The following is a 14,330-nucleotide window of genomic DNA, read 5'->3' as shown; positions in this document are numbered from 1 at the left end:
GACCTCCCACTGGTTCCATTACCTGCACCACCCGCGCGACCTTGAGCGCGCATCCAATCTCGGCGGTTACATAACAAAAGACGAGCACGGAGAAGATTAGAGGCGCAGAGGAGGAGGCCAAGGCGAAGAGATTGAGAAGTGTCAGGTGTGCCGTCTGAAACAAATAAAGAAGAAAAGTCTTTCGCAGATACCGCCCAAATCATTCACCCTACAACCTTCACCGTCGTCCTCTCAGAAGAACATGACACATAACGGTGATTTTTTTTTTTCTTTCTTTTTTTAGTAAGTTTTCTCTACCTCAGCTCTAGAAACTACATATCACTCCACCTCTGGTTCCCGCCTGTCATCTCACATTATATAACTTGAAAGCACTCCAGCTGGGGAGCAAAAACATGACGTGTGTGATGGTAGGTGATGAATGCTAGCGAGGAGGGAGCGGCGCAGACCACCCCCTTTATTCACAGGCCCGGCAATAACCTCACATGCACAGCAGGGGACTGACACAAGACTATAATCTTGTCGGAAAACTTGCGAAAATGTTAAACATCTCCGTGACCGTCAGTGTTTACCACAACGTGCAAATTCCTCCTTCCGCCACCTAAGTTATCATACGGGAATCAAACGGTGTAAGCTGCGCGCGGTTCGCCTTAACCACGGTGTAATCCACAAGCGAACGCAGCATGGAAGCTCGTGCGTACACTGTAAAGTAACATCGTGGCCTACATCCACGCAGTCACTTAAGTAAGACTGGAATCCTAAGTACAGCTTAGGTCTGCAGCTACTAAACTTCTAGGTTACTGTTAGTGACGCAAAAGCACACACGATCTCCAAAAGAAGCATTTCAGAAAGTCAAATAACAACACAGTGAAAAAGAAAAACGCTCACACAGCCCGGACCCAAAAAAAGAATCTCCTCAAAAACACACATTTAATCCTGGAATCACTGCAAGCTTATAAACCAACCAATGCGAATGTATGAAAAGGGAAATTCTTGGAGGCAGATGAGAATTTTCTGAACAGGAGGGCTTCTTTTTTTTGGAGAGAGAGAGAGAGAGAGCGCGAGGCAGGAAAACAGCACCAGAGGCCCAGCCCATGACAAAACAAAGAGATTAAATGACCTGTGAATGTGACTTTCCATTTTTCCATTAGCACGGGCTCAGCTTAGAGGCCTGCTGCCCCCTTCTGGAGGCCGGCAAGACATCAGCAAGCAAGGTGGGATGTGATGCCTGCAATACTATTCATGTTTCTTTCCTATTCAAGTCTTTTTTCGGTTGACTAAACGCGCATCAATTACAGTCACTGTGATATCTGGACTCTGGATGCTATAAGCTGCCGGCGTGCGGCGTTATACGATAAGTCAAAAGCAATTGCAGCACATTTTCAGTGCACGCACACCGATTCAATAAGCATCACTGTCTCTTAGTCCTCACTCGAATATCTTGCACGTTCTATCAGATATTAGTTTGTGCCTTTATGAAAAAGAAAACAAACGTGAAAAAGAAACGTGCCCTCTTGACACGCAATACCAAAACAGAATGCAAACACGCCGGCTCCCCTCTGAAGCGAGATTTCAGCGCCGGCCAGGGCCAAATGTCAACCAGCTCAAACAGATGGTGTGAAGAGCCCGGGCTGAGAGGCTGACCTTGATCGGCAGTGACTCGGGGTGGCGGGGGCAACGCGGTGCACCCCGTGTTTGTTTTGTGCGTACCGGCGGATGCTGTGAACATCAAGAGAGCCGAGCGCTGTTGCCAAGGTGGGAGAGGTAAAGTCGCGTCAGGCCCGCTTGCTTTGCAGGTGCTTTCGGGCTCTGTGGGATGCTGTCAAGCTGCCACGATGACAGAGAGCTGTCAGGATTGGATAAACAGCACAGAAGGTTTCTGATAACCGTTTGATAAATAGGGTAGCATATGGTTTATTTTCGTTCTCATATCATGGATCTGCAAAATATAAAACTTTTAGAGTCTGCTTGTGGCGTTCTAAACGATCGAGTTAAGTGATAATTCCCAAGATGACACCTTTCAGCTACATTTCAATCAGGCTACGCAATCGCCTTGATTACATCAATCGTTTTATTACTCTAATAATCATAGTGTTAGCCCATTCAGATTAAAAATGCCCCGTGAAGCCACCTCAATCAGAGCGCACCGGCCCGGCTGGAAGGAATATTCAGGTATCAGATTGGAAGCGGCGGCGTAAACCTTTGATCATCCGTTTAACAGGAACTTGTTAGCGTCTAATAACCACATAAACGCTCGATAAATGGTTGAAATAAACACATTAATTCCGCACATGCTGGGCCCCGTGTGGGATAAACACCAGGTGACGTGATGAGTCTTCAGGAGAGACAGACGCACAGAGGCAGCGACACAATGGGTTGCAACAAGCCAACGTTTCAGAGGAGGACGTTTTGGGCGTTGACGCACACGATCGCGTTGAGCTTCAAAGCGCATTCTTGATCAGTCTTCCAGAAATCCTCTAAAACAGTGGAATGTTTAACAGTAAATAGCAGACAAAACCATGTACGCTGCTGATAAAGATGACTAGCTACTCAAAAAAAATGTTAAACCCTAAAACTTTTGTTTTTTACGTAAAGATAGCTGCCACATTTTACAGCACACGTTCAAGCATTACATTATGACCACCTTCCTAATATTGTGTTGGCCTCCAAAACAGTTGTGACTCATCAGAGAATGGACATGGGTCTTCTGAAGGTGTCCTGTGGTGTCTGGCAACAGGATGTTGTTAGTTGGGGCCTTTGGGTCCTATGGGTTGAGGGGAGGGGCCTCTGTGGATCATCTCACAGATACTTGATCAGTTTGGGATCTCGTGAATTTGGAGGCCAGGTCAACACCTTGTGCTGTTCTTCATGTTTTTTGAGTTGCTGTGTCAGGCTGCGTCCTGCTGGGGATGGCTGCTGCCATCAAGGAGTGTCCCTGCTATGGGGTGGGGGTGCCTGGTCTGGTCTAGGTGGGTGCTACATGTCTAAGTAACATCCACACGATTGAATGCCAGGTCCAGAAGTTTCCCAGCAGAACGTTGAATTGTCACAACATGGTCAATGTTGTTTACGTCTCCTGTCAGTGGTCATAATGTTGTGGCTGATCGGTATATGTGGGCATCTAACTAGTCTGAACCAGACCACACTATAACCCTCTAAGCCCAGAAACATGTGGTATTCAGTCTACCGGAGCTATAGGATCCAGGACTTCTTGAAGGTACTCACAGATGCCAAAGAGTTCATTATAATGAGATCTTTAAGGTTCTGTTTTTCCTCTTTGTCCACGCACCACTACCTCCCAGCCACACTACAGCAGCTACACTGTCGTCATTTCTGCCTTGTTACCAACTAATGTCAGCTCTTCCACTGTATATAGGAACCCCTAGGGTATGGCCGATATTTTTAAAACTGTAAGACAAGAAAGAAAGACTTCCATGGCCACTAGCAAGCTGGTGTGGGGAACCCCCAACCTTTTATACGCCTACAGCAATGATTTTCATTTCGTTGAAAAAAAGAAAATGTGTATAAAAGTATTTTGTTATCGCCACAGAGAGGAAGCGTTGGCTTTTTTTTATTTATTTTTTTAATCGAAAGATTTCTTTCATTCTTTTGTGCAAAAGAAAAAGAAAAACATGCTATATTCTCGGCATCTATCCGTTTCTGGTAGACTGAGTGCAGGGCTTTAAAAGGAGGCGAGTGGGTAGTGGATGGATAAGTGAAATTCACCTCTGCGCAAATATCCATTGCTTGAGAGAAGGCAATTTCCTGTAGCTCTGCTCGCAGGCACATTGCTGCAGTCCGAGCCCGGTCACACATCGGTGCTCCTCCGAATGCATTGTCCTACGGTTAATGCCCAGAGAAAGGACAGCTTTCTCTTTGCAAGAAGGTTCGCCAAGAGCTCATTTCCAGCAAATGTTTCGGTTTTGAGTATTGAAATCACATCTGCTCGCGCCTCTGCTTGCGCTTGACGTTCTGAAAATGGAGACAACTTGACGTGAATGGAGCCATTTTCCCGCAGAGGCGCTGCATTCTTCTTTTTTTCACCCCGATACCTATGATTATCTTCTAAATGTGAGTGAACTACATTAACAGTGGTTTCAACAGGAACGGGAGGCTATAACATAATGATAGAATACAGAGGGCGAGCCACTTCAGACTATCCGTTTTCCCTCCCGAGCACAGTGGCGCCTTTGATCATCAAATTGTTCTCCTGAAAATCCTCTCTGTTCTTGAATTATCTGGGCCGCTGAAGTGGAAACAGAATTTTCCGCGGAGGCCAAAGCTTCTTAAGAGAAAGGAAGAAAGGAGCGGGGGGAAAGTAATAAAAAAAGATGTGAACATGACACAAATTGAATAAGCATGTATATAAATGTACAGGCGACCCTTCTCCTGAGTGTGACAGAAGAAAATTGAACAAGGTCTTCAGACATTGCAAGTGAGCGCTGATGACGAGGAAACTTTTTATTTCCATTCTTTTCCTGTCTACAAAAGAAAAAACTTTCAAGCTTTCTCTCAATGGCTTAGATATTTATTTTATCAACTTGAAAGGATTACTGGAAAAGGAAGGAAAGAGCTTTTCTAAGCTAGAAAAGGAGGCAATAACAAAGAATTAATAGACGGTTAAAGAGCAAAATCATTTATCTAAAGCGCCACAGTGCACTGAATTAACTCCTTATCTGGTCCAACTGTTGCCGCGTCTGGACCTTGATTAAGGTGCTAACACAGGGCCGCTTGTCAGTTCTAATGCAAATTGCCTGTTAACTACTGTCAGCGGCACCCTGTTTAATTTGCCGGCTTGATCACCGTTTGTTGTGGTTGCAGTTAAGCACACATTTTCATATTCATGCATATTCATACCGATTCACCGTCTTCAGACGCAGCTGAATTCATTAGGAGTGTTTCTCCCCGTTAGATAGCAGAAATAACAAACGAGCACAGATTTTCCCCGTCCGCGAGTCTTTCATGTCGGTTACAGCTCAGGAGCACCGGAGAGCAGCACCCTAATCCATCTCCGGCTGGATATTTCACAGTGGCTACAATTAGTAAGCCCAATGCAATGTCAGTCCTAACAGAGTGGAGTGGATTCTTACTCTAACCATAAATACAGGCGAACGTAATTTGAGGAACACACTGTAAACACATTTCCAGCGACCTACTCACAAGTGAACTTTTCCCGCCCTGCAGCAGGAGAACCCAGCACACTCGCCGGTGTATGATTGTGCATATCAATTGCAATTTACAGGAGAAACGCGGACGCCGAGTGGGAGAGGGAAAAAAAAAAATGTTAAAAATTGAGCCCTAGCCATTTTGTTTACAGCCACAGAGATTTTTGACATCTGCCGCCTGGTAAGAGGGAGGCTCAACAAGTTTAAAGTGAAACAGGCAGACGCATTCTCACACATAGCAGCTTGAGGGAAAATCACTGTTGGGGAAACCGGGCTCGTCCTGTACGGAATTTAAATGAACGTGGAAGGAATCTGGTAGTGGAGAACTGAAACCAGATAGAGATAGCGTCAAATATACTCTTATATATTATTTATTCACATACTTACTACGGTCATACTTACACCAATCAGCCACAACATTATGACCACTGACAGGAGAAGTAAATAACATTGACCATCTTGTGACAATACAATGTTCTGCTGGGAAACTTATGGATATGGCATTAATGTGGATGTTACCAAGAAATGGACCACCCACCTAGACAAGGCCAGACACCCCCACCCCAAAACAATGACACTCCTTGATGGCAGCAGCCATCCCCAGCAGGATGCAGCCTGACACAGGCACACACACAAAAACGCTTTAGGAACAACTAAAAAAAAACATGAAGAACAGCACAAGGTGTTTACCTGGCCGCCAAATTCACTAGATCCCAAACTGATCAAGTATCTGTGCGACACAGAGGCCCCTCCCCTCAAAGGCCCCCACTAACAACATTCTGTTGCCATACACCACAGGACACCCTCAGAAGGCCCATGCCCATTCTCTGAAGCACGCTATCCATGCTGTCTTTAATCGATGTTTTCCGGTTGCCAGTCCAAATAGCTTCTGGACTCGCATTCGACTGATAAAAGAGTAGGATTATACGCATCGTTTTGGCCACCCCTAGACAACTTGTACATATTTTGTTGATTTTTACCCAAGTGAAAGTAAGAATACAAAAAGTGGACAAGAGTTCATCCAAATATTAATGCATGTTTTTATGGATATAACAACAACAACTTAACTGACTAGGAAAGCACATAACCTCATCAGGATCTGATGCCAGTTCAGAGCCGATAAAGTCTCGGACTCTTCAAATCACTTGGCAACCCTTAACAACCAAGGGCTCCTCTAAGCAACTGGGAAACTAATTGACGCCTACAAAGCAAGGAAAGCTATAAAAAGAGATCAAAGGCCTTCCAGCTTGCAGTTGCCACTGGCTGAACTGTCATTAAGAAAGGGCGGTTGAGGGGAACTGTGAAAGTCGAGACACAATGTGAAAGACCTTTCAGATAAAACGTTGTGTCTGTTGGGCAGAAAGGTAAAAATACAATCCCCGACTACAAACAACCAACAGAAAGGTTAGGCTCGATAAAGTCTAATAGGCGGTTTATGGGTGGTTTAGACTTCTGCGTTAAGTTGACGCAGAGGCTACGCCGACAACGTAGACCCCTACGCAGACCCTAGCGCCGTAGCTGATCTGCACCTCTCCAGAACTGTAACTATGCACCACAGCGTCAGAGTTGATTGTTTTGGATCAATAAAGATGGAACACATCAAGGAAAGGTTAACTGAGGAGGTTCGGAGATACAAATATTTGTATGACTCACGTTTCAGTCACCATTGTTGAAAGTGAAGCAGGAAGTAGAAACAAAAATGAACCCGACTGGCAAAAAAGACACAGCGGCTACTAGCGTTTGGGTGGCGTTGTTACAGAGCGAGCCAGACTGACGAGTGCACAAGGCTTAGGCTGTGTGCTGTCCAGTGGTACTCTAAAAGCGCCTTTACCTGTAGAATAGCATGAACTATGAATAAAGATCAACTTACCAGAGCTTCATCCTCAGAGAGAAGCCTCTCCTCATCATGGACGAGCACCACCTTCGCTTTGACTTCATCCACTGTTATACTGTAGGGGTTACAACATTTAGTGTATTAGTCTTCCTCCCAGTTAAATATGATTGGCTTACTGAACTGAACACACCAAAGTCATAAACACCAGGGTTCAGTTGACACAAGGCAAGGTTGATGGTAAAAATGCTCCACTTTTGTGGGAGGAGTAATTCTCTGTCCCTTTAGCCTCTCTCCCCCTCAAGTGGAAACCAACACAAAGTAGCGCCCCGTACAATCAAAATCACACACACCATCTATTATCACACATCACTTAGTTCTTTTCTTCGGCCATTTTTTCCTGCTGGTGTCCTCCTTCTAGAGGTTACACCTAAACTAGCTCTGCTGAGCTGAGATAATGACTGCATAGCCAGGATCAATCCCAGGAGTCCATCAAAAGCGGAAGTGCAGGCAAACATACAAAGCGAATAGCTTGTTCCACAACAGAGGATCAATGCCAGGGGTAAGTGCTGGAGAAAAACAATGGCTCTCGCCATTGTGGAGCGGAACAGAGGCAGCAGAGGAACAGAACTGATATTCTGGTGTGAAGAAAACAGTCTTTGGCCCCAATCACTGAGGCCATTTATACTCGTATATAGACCACCGCTTGATAAGATCAGGGGCTTTGCAACGCGCACATATAGAGGGTTTCACTGAGAGAGGCCGTAATAAATATTAGGGAACTCACGCATACACACAGCGATAAATCCTGACAGAGGGGAGGGGATAAAAAGCACAACCTGTTCGAGGGCCTTTGGGAGGCTCCATCATGGTTCATTTCCTGAAGCAGTTGGTAGACTCTATTTATAGGGCAGCATACTGGTACCAGTTAATCCTGCACTGGGCTGCCAACTGCCTGCCAGCTGGCACAGTGGGTTGCACTTGTGTGTGGTGCTTGGGAAGCTTTTGGGAGGAAATAATAACGAGGAAGACCAGAATCTACCTTAATGACCAATGTGAGCAAGAGCATTTTCCTCATAGTACAAACTGAGAAAAAAAACTTAACTACATGCTCGAGATGTGACCAAAACATCCAAACCACACTGTCAATAAAGATTTCTTACATACGCCCAGTGGTCTGAACCAGCGGTGCAATTTGCAATAATATTTAGGCAGAGAGAACATGTGTGTTAAAATACAATTATGGTGAAAATCAGTAGCATCTTAGCATCTGACGTAGCGAGCGTTTCAAAATGGCTTTAAACCTTTCCGTAAAAAAAAAAAAAAAAAGGTTGCATTTTTTTTCATGAAGCAATTAATGGTGACTAAATGAACACAAAAATGAGATTAGTTTGCAGTATAAATGAGAGGACAATTATCTGTGAATCTACATTAAAGATAATTAGCAATTCCAATGAAGTGGATTAAGAATGGGGTAACGTTTTGCTAAGTGTCATTAGGGACAAAGCCAAGAGCGTTTTTTTTTTTTTTTTTTTTTTCTGCACAAGATAAAGAGTGTGCAGTGCGCATGCTAATCTGGGTCAAAGTCAGCAAATTGCCCGGGCGCTGTGCGAGCATCAGGTATACCGGTGAAATTCGACTTTGCATTTATCCCAACGCCACCTAAATCGAGCTCGACACTTGGGCGCCTTACAGGAAAAACTGGTGATGTAGCACACGTATACAAAGCCTCCGCCGTCTGCCTTTATTCAAATGGGCATCGATACACGTCCTGCATCGAGATGGCCAGCTCCCCAAACCCACTGACTGACGGGCTGAGACAACGGCTGCGTATAGAAATCGGCGGCACTTGCAGATATTTCAGCTTAGTAATGTGTTTGTTTAGGCGCAGCCCGTGGAGAGACACCGCTCTGGATGGAGTGGATGGATGGAGGCAGAGCTGGGGAGGGAAGGGGTTTGGGCGGAGGGGCAGAAGGGCTGAATAATGGTACACATCCAAGCGCAGGAATGCATAAGTGGGCATATAGCGCTCCTGTAGAAAATCGCTGCACAAGCACTTCGCCCTGGATGCAGCCATATGTTTTATAGCTCTTTCAGTTGACTTTGCCCAGCCCTGCTTCCTTTCCGGCAGAATATGCCCAGTTAGCTTAAGCAGCATTGATTTTTTTTTCTCCTTGTGGGAAAGTGAGGAATGAGAGGTTGGAGAAAGCTGTAGAGAACAAGTATAAAGCGGACGGGTTCATGTGGATATCATGCAATTTCTATTTCTGTAAGCCACCAGCAAATTTGCGCATCTTGCTCAAAAGCAAAATGGAGGCCACTCGCTTTAAAGCTAACCGATCAACTCTGATCATGACAGCAATTTAGTCGGCCCCGGTGGCTGAGGGGGAAGCTGGTAGAGCGACAAGTGCGCCTGCTGAGACTTGAAGATTCAACAAAGCAAAGAGGGCGATGAATTACTTTTTTTTTTTTGAAGTTCGCTGAAGGATGAATAGTCGCAGGAATGAGTTGTGTGCGTTCAGCTCTGACTGATGAGACTTCGCCGCATCAGACGTCAAAGTGGAATTAATGAGGGTTCACGCCGACGTGAATTAGGTAATCATGAAACATCCATTTATTTTATAGCAAGGCCAATAAAAGTCAAAATAAATGTTGACTCTTCAATTCAGTGTTATGGATCTTCTTTATCTATCTCTTCTGTTGTTTTTGTTCCACTTTGCTGCATTAGCAGAGTTTCTCCTGAATACTTGGACAATTACAAATTAGTGAAGATGAATAAGTGGAATTTGCAGGCTATCCGACGTTGCCTGGAAGCCAGCCCGAAGGAGTCGCCCTGTTCAGAATTCATAATGCTCCAGCAAAGATCTCCCGGGCACGCAAATCGCTTGGGGACGGGCTTTATCCGGCGACGGACAGAAGAGAAATGGCAACGTAGTCGTACGAGCGCTGATTTTGTGCACAACAACATGGCTAATGTCGGAGAGGCGCTTGCAGTCAGTTCATTGACAGCAAAACAACTTTAACGTACGGACAGTTAACAGAGATTAAAGCGGAACAACTGTTTTTTACAACCTGGACATTATTTCAGGCATTTGGTGTTATTTGGAGGTGTTCGGAAGATATTTAGCTGCGTATATCCATATAGTGGGAGTGACTGGGGCACCGAAACGCAGCCTCTAAATAATGCATTATCTGCCGCAAAACTCATTCATTTCGCCAATATTTTGATATCGTACGCTAGTGCTATTCCCCGTTGAGTCTGGAGTTACCTGTCTGTAGACTGACCTACTAACCTCTGACCTGGATGATGTCATCTCTGAGCATCTCTGATGCTTACCTGTAATTTACTACTGATAGTTTTTTGCAACATGGCTGAATATTTTTCCCATTCTGAGGTTGTGGACGACGACTTTGTTTATGATGGACGTCCTTACCGTTTTGAGCCAGAGTATACGGATGAGGAGCTTGTTGAAAGGAGGATGAGGAGGCAGAGAGAGGAACAGCTAGCCAAAGGGCAACAAACCGCTGCATGTCTGCAAATAGATAACAGGTAACTCCGAACTCAACGGGGAATAGCACTAGCGTATCATAACAAAATATTGGTGAAATGAACGAGTTTCGCGGCAGATAATGCGTTATTTAGAGGCTGCGTTTCGGTGCCCCAGTCACTCCCACATATACGCGCCACTCCACTGGAGCTAAATATCTTCCAAAGGACTGAAAATGACACCAAAGTTATATGGGTGAGTAAACAATCGTATTATATACCAGAAATAAGGTCCAGGTTGTAAAAAGGGTAGTTCCCCTTTAAGGTATTTCTCGTGAAGCATAGGTGACATCATTTTGTTGCTCTGATTGGTTTGAGGACTATCCAGTTGCATACTCTTTACTGGTTGAAACACGCCCCATGATGAAATCGATGGGGCTCCTTAAAAGGACAGTTCATCCCAAAATCAAATGAAAATGTGATGCGTCTTCTCCTTTGGCCTGTAGTGCTATTAATCCATATAGATTGCTTTGATGCGAGTTGTCAAGTTTTGGAGATATCAGCTGTAGAGAGACGTGCCATCCCTCAGATATAAAGAAAGTGGATGGCACTCGACTGGTACTACACAACAGCGATGCCTCTTTTCAGAAAAACCCGATCCAGCTACTCAAGCAAGTCTGCAGACCTTGCCGTGAACAGTTTTGACATTGTACCCATTTTATGTCAATGTAACTACACCTGCCAACCCCATCACTGTGCAGTATTATATTCAAGAGGATGCAGAAATCTCAACGACTTAAAACCATGCAGACGGAGAAATACCACTGCAAGCCAGGGGGGAAAACATATATTTGATTTTAAGGTGAACAGTCCCTTCAAGGTTTTTTTTTTTTTTTTTTGGTAACATTTTATGAAACTCCTGGTAGCTAGTAAATTAATCAATGCCATTCAAAGAAAACTTGATAAGAACAATGTTCAAGGGCAGCAGATCACTTCCTGAAAAAAAACCCTGAGATATTTGCGAAAGATGAAGGAAAGTCGGTAACCTTGATCCTCTTTTCACACTCCACAGTGTTCGTGCCCACTGTGGTACATTTTTAAAACGGCACGGGGCGGAGAAGAAAAGCCCAAACTGAGAGAAAATACACTTTAAGAAATTCTTCAGTATTGGATTTCATAGCAATCCAAGTAATGTGACGAAGGGTTTTTGTGCGGAGAAAACTGATTCAGTATATAAATATCAGCGGTGGCTGATAAGAAAACCTGAATGAGGGGATTGTGTAAAAACCTTTTATTAAGATTTTAAGTATGTTGCCTCACACAAGTACGCCGAGGGTGAAATATGAGAATAAAACTGTCAGCGATACGTAATAAACATGTTATTTACCTGCCGTCTTTATTGCTGTCCAGTAACTGGAAAACGCTGGTGACCGTGACGTTTTGACGTCTGAGACCTACAAAGAAAAATCAAATCTGGGTTACTGCAAAATTATCTGATTCTTTAAACAGAATGCACTCCGGTCACTCAAGCACCATGAGTCATAATAACAAATTGGTAATATTATTTTTTTTTTTATTACAAAACTACGTAGGATTCGATCTTTAATCATCAATCACTGCTATAAACACTAATGCAATGCAAACTGAGAGGCAGGGATGGAGAAAGGGAACGAGATGGATTTTAAAATATGAGGAGAGGGCAGGGGAGGAGGGTGGGGGGAGAGGATGGAGGGCAATCAGGCAATGAGTCAGTCACGCTGTGCAAGAACATTTGGTTTCCCTGTAGGAAAAAAAAAAAAGCAAAAAAAAAGCATGTCAGAGTCCAGAATGCAATCAGGAGGCTTTGTGCTGTAACGGCTGGTATGACAGTGATTTCCCTCCTCTCCATTCATACTCGCAGGCAGATGAAAAGGAGACGCGAAAGCTGCCTCAGCCCCCTTTCCAGCGAGCATGTGACCCCAGCCGATTCATTTTGTGAATCGCATTCATTGGAGTGGGAGGGAGAGGAAGTTCTCTTATGTTCGACTCCCGAGCATCTCCCGTGTCATCAGCAGAAAGGAGAATGTAAAGGGGCAAACTGATTGGCCTCCAAGTCTGGGGAAAAGCACTTTACATAATGCTAATTGCACATCCGCCGCAATTACCTTGCCGTACTAATTACAGAAAAGCTAATTGTGAAATTAGCATTTATTTTTTTTTTCCCAGTGTACAGTAAAGCGGCTGCGTTGAGTGTGTGCCGTGGAGGGGTAAAAGAAAAAGAAAAAAAACCCTTTTCACAAATCCAGCTTTGCCTAAATGAACCTTGAAACCATATTTATACAGCTGTGCCGGGTTTTTTTTTTTTTTAACAGAAGAAGTTTCGAAAGATGGAAGATTGTCCAACGTCTGCGGAGAAGCCACATATCTCAGCCCCGTTGTTGACTCTACTGAACCGCAGGGGTAAAAAGAAAAACAAGATTTGCTAATATTCTCCCGCAACACACACAACATCTGTCATATTAGCGGCCCGTTCTTTTTGTTTGAACGGCACTCTATTCCCAACCTAATGCTTGACATTCTCGACTCATCCTCTAGTCGCTCCGTCTCGCAAAAACGAGCGCACAAAAGGGGGGGGAAGAGAAATGGTCTCATCCCTCCCTCTACTGCGGAGCTGTAGCTATGAAAAACAACCGTAAGGAGGATAGATGGAGACGAGGGGAGAGAGGGAGGCAGAGAGAGGAAAAGATGGAGTGCGTATGAAGGGGGTTGGGGGGGGGTAGTAAAAGGTAAGAGGAAGAGTGGGGAGGAATGAGGAAAATAACGGAGAGTAGGCGAGCAGAGAAAAAAGATTAGGTTCAAGACGTTGGCTCTTCTTTAGGCCGATGGCACATATAGGGGGCTATGTTTGCTAATGGACACCATCAGTCATCCACCCATGTTGCCCTGGCGATATCACGGCGCACTCGTAAAATAAAAGAGGCACAAAGAGAACAGAGAAAATGGAACATATCAGCGGGAGGCTGCAGATCTATGCCTAGCCTACAGACCATGTTATCCACACAGAGCTTTCTTTGTTATTGTAGGCTCTGCACTCCAAGGCTAAGAAAACACTTTTCTTTCCCTTTTATACACTATAAGCAATACTTCCAGGAAGGAAATTACCGCCTTCTGTGGGGGAAAAAAAAAAAAAAGCTTTCAAATGGAAATACATGAAGAGGCTGCCTCGGTGAGAACAGGACACGGAGATAGAATCAGAAAATGAGCATTTGAACCTAAATGGTGCGTTTAATGGCCGCGGTTTACAGCGCCAGAATGATTTAGACACTGCGTCGTCTTCAAAAAAAAAAAAAGAAACAATAAGAGGGGTTCTGTGTCATTTTCATCAAGGTTTTGATTACAGGTGTGGAGATAACTTCCGTCTTGCTCCCAGAACTCTTCTCAAGGTTCCCACAAATTATGGAGCAAGCTGCTGTGACAGACAAGTTCCACAAATGAGACAAATCTCTGTGCTACAAGGAGGCTTCAATATCCACGATGGGAGAATCGACAACAGGATACGAGCAATAACGAGTGAAATTATATGATTCTATTAAGTGCTTGAAGAAACTGTAACCATGAACGTGGCCGTTGAGTTATAATGTTAGATTATCGTGAAAAAGATGATGTTCCCCGACTCTTCCGTGAGGAGAGGGGTACACCAAAGCAGAAAGTACAGGAAATGTTTGTCCATACATCAACTATATCGAAGTCCTCGGAGGCAATCTGGATGACAAATACCATCTTTGGTACTTATTACACGTTTCTTATATCCGAGCACAGCAGCTGTGCATCAGGTAGCAGAGCGTCTCGTTCACAAATCGCAGGGTTGGCA

The 14,330-nt window shown here is 44.4% G+C and overlaps 1 protein-coding gene across 1 annotated transcript in view; it reads right to left on the bottom strand.

Moving 5' to 3' along the window:
* LOC311490313 (glucosidase 2 subunit beta-like) overlaps positions 1–14,330 on the bottom strand; it is a 134,858-nt gene that overhangs the window by 106,260 nt on the left and 14,268 nt on the right. Inside the window, exons 7-8 of the mRNA XM_084547739.1 lie at positions 11,868–11,934; positions 7,033–7,111 (exon numbers count right to left, since the gene is read on the bottom strand). Coding sequence (XP_084403865.1) covers positions 7,033–7,111; positions 11,868–11,934 — 146 coding nt within the window. The remainder of the gene's footprint in view (positions 1–7,032; positions 7,112–11,867; positions 11,935–14,330) is intronic.

This window comes from Chelon labrosus (genome assembly GCF_963514085.1).
Source record: "Chelon labrosus genome assembly, chromosome: 1".
Taxonomy (NCBI): domain Eukaryota; kingdom Metazoa; phylum Chordata; class Actinopteri; order Mugiliformes; family Mugilidae; genus Chelon; species Chelon labrosus.
This window is presented reverse-complemented; position numbering and strand designations above follow the sequence as displayed.